We start from the raw sequence: 10,216 nt of genomic DNA, 5'->3' as shown, positions 1-10,216 counted from the left end.
TTGGATTTCGACTTATGGTATTAGGGCCAAATTAACCTTATTTTTTTGGCCCAATTGGACCTTAGCCCAAATTATAATATCAAATTTGACCAAATTAATTTTATCCAATCTAATGGTCATGATGAAAACAATGGGCATCATCGGCATTTGCCAATTTATGACTTCAATTTCAACTTTGGACACATATCAATTTTTAATTAGTCCAAAATTCAATTAATTGTAATTTTGTCATTGTTGAAGGACAATTTTTTTACCAATCACAAATTGCCACGTCATTTTCTAAATTAATGATGAAATTATAAATCATCAAATTTGAGACCACTTAGAAGCTAACATGTGTCCCAAATTGAAATTCGGAACATAAATTGGCAGATTTCGATGATGCCACTTGTTTTCATCATGGCCATTGGATTGGATGAAATTAATTTGGTCCAATTTGGGCTAAGATAAAAAAAAACATAATTTTGCCCAAATGCCAAATTAGGCCCAAATCCAATTAAATGGGCCCAAAGACAAATGCATGGACCAACCAAGCTCAAGTTCACCAAGCCCACCTAAAAACTCTATAAATAGAGAAGTTCTCTTTATTTGTGGGGTTAGAAATTTTAAACTTCAAAGAGCCTAGAGAGAATTCTTTACAATACTTCAAGAACATCTACATGCTTCGCTTCACATTCTGCTTCTATACATCAAGCGTACATATTCAACTGAGAGAGAATCAAGGGATTAAGTACATCGAACCACAACCGTATCAAATCTATGTCAACACAAGTTCAACTCCATGAAATACATTTCTTTATAAGCCTCGTGGAAACACTGATTATCCAAAAAATCTTGCCTGATAGATCAATAAACCCAAAGGCCAATCATCCAAAAAGATCAACTAGCTTAAAGATTAAAGTTTATTTTAAAAGCATCAAAGGATGCTACTGAAATTAATACAACTACAAAAGTTCAAATTCCACAAAACAAGTTCAGAAACCTCGTAGGAACCGTCATTAATTTGGTAAATGGCGTGAGAATTTGTGACTAGTCCAAAATTTCGCACTTGCTTTGGGTTGAAAATACTAATTTTTTAGCTTGGTCATTTTTTCTTAAATTTTATAGATATATAAATTGAAATAATATTTTTATGATTATATATATAATATATTACAATACGAGGGATTTTAAATTGTTATAATTGACTGTCTTGTTTTAACATTTAATAATATCTTTGTGCGTAAAAAAACATTTAATAGTATTTTATCATTACTCGAATTAATTAGCAATTATCTTGCTTGATTTTAGGAGATTCTACCCGTTTTAACCATGGCCATTTATGCAATATAAAAATTAGTTGGACTTTTTTCAATACGGCAAATTTGAGTTGGCCATTATTCCAAAATTTTATGTGTTTATTATTTATTTATTATTTTGATAATAACAAAGGAACAAAAGCCACATCCAAATCCGTATTTGATATCCAATCATATTCCGTTCTTTTTTTAAAAAAAAAAATTTAAATTCAATAAATTATAGGATTCAACGAATATCTATTTTGCAGATTTGTTTTCTTTAAACGATTCCCTTTTCAAAAAAAAAAAAAAAACATGAAGCTTTTTCAATCCATTCAAATTTTGAATGACAATTGGAACAAAATTATATTAAAAAGACACAACTTTGATACATATTTGATTTTAGGTTATAAATTCATTATTTTACTCAAAATCAAAATAGATATATCTTAAACTATATAATATTGTAAATGATATATTCTATATAACATAAAATATGTTTAGTTGAGGAAAATTTTTAGAGATAGAAAAAATATCAAACTATTTACGAGAGTAGCAATATATATATATATATATATATATTGATAAACTTTTCTATCAGTATCTATTAGTGATAGATTTGTATTAGTTTCTATCACTATAGTATCAATGATATACTTCATCAATAATAGAAGTCTATCAGCGATAGACTTGTATCGGTTTGATAGTACCAATCATAGACTTCTATAAGATTTTATCACTAATAGACACTAATAAACCTCTATCAGTGATAGTGTTTATCACTAATAGACACTAATAGACCTCTATCAGTGATAGTATAACAATAGACTTGAAGTTTCTATCACTGATAGTATCAATGATAGACTTATACAAGTTTCTAGACTTCTACTAGTTTCTATTAGACACTGATAGACTTCCATCAGTCTTTATCAATAATAGACTTATATCACTAAAAGACACTGATAGACTTTTATTAGTGTCTATCTATGATAGACATTGACCTAAAAGCAACATAACTCAAATTTAGCATCCAACTTCATGGGTAAAACAATTTTAACACCAAAGCTTAATGGGTGTTCAAGAACCAAACAAAATTATCTTACAACGCCCAAAATCTTACACCTAATGACCAAAAGTTCAGCGAACTCTAATGCTGGCAGTGACGAGGATTGAGTTGCACGAGTATAAGAGTTAGAGGAAGAAAGAGAGTGAATCGAGTAGAGAGAAAAATCGGCTCATCGACGACGACGTACAACCAGATTTGCGATGTAGACCAAAACGACGGTGAATTGACGGTGGTTGCTGGACATTAGAGTGTGTGGGTTAGAGAAAGTGACTGAGATCGGACCCAAGAAGAAGAAGAAAGTGTGTGGGTTAGAGAGAGAGATCGAGATCTGACGAAGAAGACGAAGAGGGGGAAGATGATTAAATGTTTATTTTGTGTAAATAGTTTTCCTTGTTTTTCTACTTTTAAACCCTTTAATTAATAATAGTTTATATTCAATCCAATATTTTAATATTTATTTGGTACTACAAATCCTTGTTTATAATTATAGTATCAAATACATTATCAACTTTTTAAATTAAGATATAAATTTTAAATATGTTGTCTTTTCTTAAATAAATAAATAGGTTATCAAACACATCGGTGAAATAATGTTGATTTTTTTTTCTTTGATTTTTTTTTTAAAGACAAAAACTAAATATAGTGTTGAGCGAAATAATTCACCAAACTATCATTAATTTTTTTTTAATTAAGTTACAAAATAGAATGATTCGATTATGTGCAAGAAATTAAATATCTAAACCATATTATACAAATCTTATGCCCACGTCTTTAAAATTTCCATTTATACATTTAGTTGGATTCATAATTCATATAATAGGAAAAATATGGGAGCCATCGCAAATTAATGAATTTTATTTTTAGTTAGTTTACGGGCCAGGTTTTTTTTATTTTTTATTGTTTTTTTAATCCCACCTCTAATACTTAAAAAGGATTTAAAAAAATTGAAAATATTTACACAAATAGTAAAATTTAATTATAGTTGTGATAGACATTGTTATTAATGTGTATCAGAGATAAACACGGATAGAAGTCTATCAACGTCTATCAGTAATAGAAACTGATACAAGTACTAGTCTATCATTGATAGACGCTGATAGAAGTCTATGAGACTGATAGAAATTAACCATTGATAGAAATAGATGGAAGTATATCATTGTTAGAGACTCATAGAAGTCTATTAGTATCTATCATGGATATAAATGAATTGAAGTCTAACATTGATACTATTAACGATAGAAACTGATACAAATCTATCATTGATAGAGGTTAATAAAAGTCTATTAGTGTCTATCAATAATTTTTGGTTATTTCTGTAAATAGTTTTAACATTTTTTTTATATGTGGAAATTTCTCTTTCTAAAAACTTAATAAAAAGTAGGATAAATATTTTCTCATCTCTAAATTTTGGGTATGGATTTCATTTGGTACATATATTTTAGAATGCTATAATTTTCCTCTAAATTTTAAATTTTATTTTAATTATGATCCTTAATTTTCAAAGTATATTTTTTTTCACTATAAACATTTTCGATTCTTAATATTGTTAATGTCAATTAATTAATTTAAAATAATTAATATTGATTAGTTTCCACTCATTTTTCTGAATTATTAAAAGTAATTATAAAAACTCACTTAATAATTATTTTAAACTAGTTAATCGAAAATTACTATCGAACCCTGAATAGAAAATTTGATAACATAGAATCAAAATATTGAAACTTAAGAATCAAAGGTAAAAATATTATATCAAAATTTAAGGCTAAAATGTAAACTTTTGAAATTTAGGGACGAAATGAAAATTATCTATAAAAAAATATTTTTCTTTTCGTTCTAAAAAGTATTTTATATTTAAACAGAAAAAGAAAAGCATTTTCTCTAAAAAAAACGCAATTGCAATATTTTTCAGAATAAAACAAGAAAAAGCATAGAGAATAAAGAAATGGCCTTATGGCTCTCCACAAAAGAAGAAAAGCCTGCAAAAGAATATTCTCATTTATTATTATTATTATTATTATTATTTTGAGAAAGAACTTTATTATTATTTATCATTAATTCATTGTATAGTTTATAGCTATTTTTCTAATTAGTATTAATTTATAACAACAACACAATCATTTGATATTCTTGCACTCTTTTGAATTTGCCTTGTTTGGTTTGCTGGCAAATGACAACCACATCCAACAAAACAACACCTTATTGGTTTTTCCAACCATGTTTCCAAACAACCCTTTTCTACTCACTTTTTTTTTTAATATATATATATATGTGTGTGTATTAATAGCCTTAACCATTAGATTTTTCTGATATTAGTAATGTTAAATTGCTTTACTCAATATTTTTCTTGTCATTATCTATTTGGGATTTTCCCTATTCATTCTAACTTGTGCAATTATATTAGTTCAAAGAGTTTCTTTCTTATCTAAATTAATGATTGAGTGATCTTGTTGTAGTGCCTTCACCCACCCTCATAAAATAATAGTAAAGCCTATCGATTTATGGAGTAATTGTTTGAAATATACCTTCTTTTATTATCCACTTTAATGATATTGATTTCAAATTATTTTTAAGTGTTAATTTTGTAGCATCATTTAAACTAGTTAAAAACATCTACCTCGACTAAGAAGTTAGAGCTTCAAATTTTCTTAATTTCTCATGTTGCAATTATGCCTAAAATTTATTGAATGGAAGGGAATGGGTAACTGGAATTAAGATGAGCCTTCCTTGCTTATCCCGAGCTATATTGGTTTTTTAGATATGAATAAGATATCATCTACAGTAAATCAAAATCTCTATCCTGTTTAATGACCATAAAAGTGATTGTCTATGATTCTTGGCCACCATAGAAGCATAGCTAAAGCTAACGAGGTGCATACCTTAGTTGTCTTATAACTCGAAGAAGAAGTTTTTAAGTACCAATTGGAGGAGTATGTAGAATGTTGTCCTCAAAATGGAACTAAAAAAATATTCAAACTTTAATTTATTTTTCAATTTTTTAGTTAAAAAGTTAAATGGTAGGATATCAAACTATCAACTTTTGAGATGATAATTAAGTGTCTTATCTACTTAGTTATGTTCAGAATGACTTAACTGTTTTAAAAAAAAAATTGACTCAATCTTAAAATTATAAATTTCCCATGTTTGACACATTGGTATATAAGACTATTAACTAAATATGTCTTAGATTAGATTAACTAAAACCCTTTTTAGCTTCAAAATTGAGAGTCAAACCTATTCAAATTGGCAAGTGAATCAGAAGAACATCACATATTTATGAAATTAAACCAATAATTTAAACAAGAAGAGGAGGTTGATCTAACTTTTGGGTTTAATTCAATGAAACTAAAAAAGAATACTCAACTATACAATTGACTTAATAACTATGAATCTAATTCACCAAATGGCATAAAAAAAAGCAAAAGGGGGCTTGGAAGGCAACAAAAACAAAAGAAAATCGAGGAAATTGAGAGCGACGAGGATGAGCCGTTGTGTAACGTTTCCCTTGGAAACACTGTAATGGACAGCTGACTGTGACCAAGTCCGCCCCTCTCATTGGAAGATTCGATCTATTTTCTGTTTCCGTTGGAAAGTCATTGCCTTTCAAAAGTTTGTATCACAATAAAGAAAACCCATTATTCTATTCTATACCCCTCTTCAAATTCTCTGTTTCCTGGAAAGTCTTTTGGTTCGTTTGAGTTCTTTTTCTTCCCCTTTTTCTTCTTTTCATTTTTAAGCCCCCTTTTGAGAATTGGGTCTCTTTCGATTGCAGAATCAAGAGTAGTATCTGTTTTGAAATTGTGTAATTGATCATCTGGGGTTTCTTATACCCAGAAAAGAAAGAAGAAGAAGAAGAAGAAGAAGAAGAAGAAGAAGAAGAATTAACGACTGGAGGGTTTTGATTATCTACTCATTTTGAAGTCTTCTTTTAGGGAAGATTCTTCTTCTTTCCTTTTTGGGAGTTGGGGGTGGGGCTTCTTTGTAAATCCTCGCCTTCATAGTAGAGATGAAGAGAGTCAAATTGGAGAAAGTCGATATGATCATTTCTCTTACTAGACAGAGATCGATTCAAATACTTTTGTTCATTGGGGTTCTGTATCTTCTTCTGGTTTCTTTAGAAATTCCTCTTGTTTTCGGAGTTGGGTCCGGCGTTGTTTCTCAAGACTCGTTGTCTCGGCCTTCTCCGCTTGAGAGCGAGGAAGATTTGGAAGAAAGAGAAGCCCCATCTCGCCCTTTGGAAAATATCTCGAGAAATTCTTTACAGCCGACTTCTAGTCGACTGAATCAGTTCAATAAAATCACCTCCGGTTTGGCCTTGGAAACGGAGGCTTTTGAATCGAGGAGTGATGATGCGGTTTCTGAGTTTTATAGGTCTGCAAAAACTGCTTCTGAGGTTGGGAAGAAATTCTGGGATGAGCTTGAATCTGGAAAGAATCAACATATGGGGAAGAAGAAGGCTGAAAAAGGATCAAACTCCTCTTGCGCACATTCGATTTCCTTATCTGGGAGTGATTTTTTGGCTCATGGTGGAGTTATGATGCTGCCCTGTGGACTCACATTGGGATCGCATATAACCCTTGTGGGTAAGCCAAGAGTGGCACAACCAGCGTACGATCCTCAGATAACTATGGTGAGAAATGTTGAAGAATCGGTTATGGTTTCGCAGTTCATAATGGAGTTGCAGGGCTTGAACACTGTGGAGGATGAAGACCCTCCTAGGATTTTGCATTTCAATCCAAGGTTGAAGGGGGATTGGAGCGGGAGGCCAGTGATTGAACTGAACACATGTTACAGGATGCAGTGGGGTTCAGCGCTTCGTTGCGAAGGCTGGAAGTCCAAGGCCAACGAAGATACAGGTAAATGACTATGTTGAATTCAAAGAAGTATAGTGAATTTTGGCATCTTTATATTTTTATAGCTGGCCAGAGTTTTGGATTTTATTGACTTCATATAAGTGGTAGACATTGTTATTTTGCAGGAGTTTGATCTTTTGGTAATTTTATCTATCTCGGAATGACGATGGATTTTGATCTTTTGGCCACATTTTCATCTTTTGTTTACTTTTAGTCTGTATATCTCAACAGTGTATTGAAATATTCTGCTTCGTTGAGAATGAGAGCATTACGAACATCATTCTTAGAGAACGCCGAATCGTTATTTAGTTATCTATGATGGCTGCAGTAATTTTGAGTAATTCTTAAGATTTCTACAGTTGATGGCCAGGTGAAGTGTGAAAAGTGGATAAGAGATGACGAGGGGCACTCGGAGCAGTCAAAGGCGACATGGTGGTTGAACCGACTCATTGGTCGAACAAAAAGAATGGATATAGACTGGCCTTATCCTTTTGCTGAAGACAAGCTCTTTGTTCTAACACTTAGTGCAGGATTTGAAGGTTACCATGTGAATGTTGATGGGAAACATGTTATTTCTTTCCCTTATCGCACTGTGAGTATATACTTTAGAAATAATAGATGCCTTCGTCAAAAGCTTTTCTTTCCTTCTCTAATGGTTGATTTTTACACCATAGGGATTTGCTCTCGAAGATGCCACTGGATTATCTGTCATTGGGGACATTGATGTCCAGTCCGTGTTGGCTGCTTCTTTGCCAAGATCACATCCTAGTTTTGCTCCTCAGCAGCACCTCGAGATGTCGAGAATATGGCAAGCACCACCTCTTCCTGATGGTGAGGTAGATCTTTTCATCGGTATCCTTTCTGCTGGCAACCATTTCGCTGAACGGATGGCAGTAAGGAAGTCATGGATGCGGCATAAACTTATAAAGTCGTCAAAGATTGTAGCTCGATTTTTTGTAGCACTTGTAAGTGACAAGAACAACAATTCTTTTTCATTCAAGTCCAGGTTAATCTTCATTGTTATGTTGATATAACGATTCTGAGTTCATACTTATGCAGCATGCAAGAAAGGAAGTAAATGTTGAGTTGAAGAAAGAAGCTGAGTTTTTTGGGGATATAGTCATAGTGCCTTACATGGATAACTATGACCTCGTGGTTTTGAAAACTGTGGCCATCTGTGAATACGGGGTGAGTTTCTGAGCTAGTATGATGCTGCTGAAATTTTGATTGATATACCAAGACAGGTTGTCTTACCTTGAGTTCTATCTCTTTCATAGGTTCATGCTGTGTCTGCAAAATATATTATGAAATGTGACGACGATACGTTTGTAAAAGTGGATTCGATTATGAATGAAATTAAGAAAGTAGCTGGCATGGGGAGTGTGTACATTGGGAACATAAATTACTACCATAAGCCCCTGCGCTACGGAAAATGGGCTGTCACGTATGAGGTAAGTCTCGTATATCTCGACTTTGCATATCCAGTAATGTGAATGTGCACCATAAGTCCCTTCTCTAATGTTGGGTGGTTTTCATTCAGGAATGGCCAGAAGAAGATTATCCGCCTTATGCGAATGGACCGGGGTATATCGTGTCATCCGACATTGCTCATTTCGTAATATCCAACTTCAAGAGACGTAAATTAAGGGTACGTTCGCTTTAAACAAGTTCGAATTCAACTAATTTTGCATAAAACTTGAAGGAAAAACTAAAAGAAAGAAAGCTATTGTGTTTATGACAGTTATTTAAGATGGAAGATGTGAGTATGGGGATGTGGGTGGAGCAATTCAACAGCTCAAAAGCAGTGAAATATGTGCACAGTTTCAAATATTGTCAGTTTGGATGCATAGAAGAATATTACACGGCCCATTATCAATCTCCAAGACAGATGATTTGCCTTTGGAACAAATTACAAAGGCAAGTAAAGCCCGAGTGTTGTAATATGAGATGATGAACTTGAGAAGCTTAACTGCAGTCAGTCAGTCAGTCAATGCCCATTTTTTGACTTGCCTGAACATGATGAATCTCTTGCCTTGTATATTATCTCAAGCCTTGGTTTCAGGCAATTTTTAGTTTCTGTAGAAAGAAAAAGGAAATATCACCCTCCAAATATCAATTCATTATTTCTTGGGCTCTCTCTTGTGCTTATTTGGTTTTTGCTTCTTGGGCTATTTTGGGGGCTGGTGGTGGCAAGTTTTTAGTTCATGGGCCTTGGAATTGTGGATCACAAGGCCCATTTGACTATGAGTTTTATACCTTCTTTTTCTTTTGGGAAAGGGGGCCAATGAGAACTTGGAATACTGTTTTTTTTTTGGGGAATTCAACACTAATAGCCTATTTGAATAGGTCCAATTACACATATAACCTAACTCTACCATTTATTTTATGAATAGCCCAGTGAGGCTGAAAATTTTCATAAAAATCATGCCAAAATGTCAAAAAGAAAATATGGAGAAACACATATGGAAATGACATATTAATGGTGGATATATTAAAAAAAATTGTTTACTTTCAAATCAAACTCAAAAAGGAAAATAAAACCTTTTCCATCTGTGAGAACATTGAATAACTTGAAACTGGCGAGGGTTTGCCGTCGCCGGTTGCTGAATGGAAAGGTTTGAGGGTTTAAGAAACTGAAAACTTCAATCGATAATCTCAAGCTTGTTCAAACAATTGGACCAAATAATATATCGGACATTCAAATTACCTTACGTGAAATAATGTAATTTTAAAAAAATTATGGCGGACACAACATAATATATATTGAAAAATTCAAAATCAAGTAAGATATACCATGTAAATATAGGAAATATATGTTTATTAACTATATGAAGGATTATGTTGATGAATATATCAAACAATATATCATAGTATCTATGCAATATATAACGATACAACTAGCGACATCTAAATTATATATAGTGAAATAATGTTTTATTTGAATATAGCATATAAAACAAAGTATATAAAATGTGACGGTATCATTTCAACCATCTTAACATTTTCCTAAATTTAAGGGATAT

The 10,216-nt window shown here is 32.1% G+C and overlaps 1 protein-coding gene across 1 annotated transcript; it reads left to right on the top strand.

The window, feature by feature from the left end:
* Positions 1–5,779: 5,779 nt before the first annotated feature.
* LOC120083419 (Galactosyltransferase family protein) lies at positions 5,780–9,328 on the top strand. The gene is made up of 7 exons (XM_039039177.2): positions 5,780–7,196; positions 7,553–7,785; positions 7,868–8,158; positions 8,253–8,381; positions 8,471–8,644; positions 8,734–8,841; positions 8,935–9,328. Exons 1-7 carry the CDS (start codon positions 6,347–6,349, stop codon positions 9,142–9,144), a joined length of 1,995 nt encoding a protein of 664 aa, XP_038895105.1. The 5' UTR covers positions 5,780–6,346; the 3' UTR covers positions 9,145–9,328.
* The last annotated feature ends 888 nt before the right edge of the window (positions 9,329–10,216 follow it).

This window comes from Benincasa hispida, chromosome 8, assembly GCF_027475165.1.
Source record: "Benincasa hispida cultivar pf3 chromosome 8, pf3_genome.v1.1, whole genome shotgun sequence".
NCBI lineage: Eukaryota > Viridiplantae > Streptophyta > Magnoliopsida > Cucurbitales > Cucurbitaceae > Benincasa > Benincasa hispida.
Note: the sequence above shows the minus strand (reverse complement) of the source record. Positions and strands in the feature narration are given on the sequence as shown.

Coding starts and splice junctions, on each gene's coding strand:
- LOC120083419 (XM_039039177.2), top strand. CDS start 6,347: ATGAAGAGAGTCAAATTGGAGAAAGTCGATATGATCATTTCTCTTACT. Junction 7,197..7,552: donor CAAGGCCAACGAAGATACAG/GTAAATGACTAT, acceptor AGATTTCTACAG/TTGATGGCCAGGTGAAGTGT. Junction 8,645..8,733: donor AATGGGCTGTCACGTATGAG/GTAAGTCTCGTA, acceptor GTTTTCATTCAG/GAATGGCCAGAAGAAGATTA.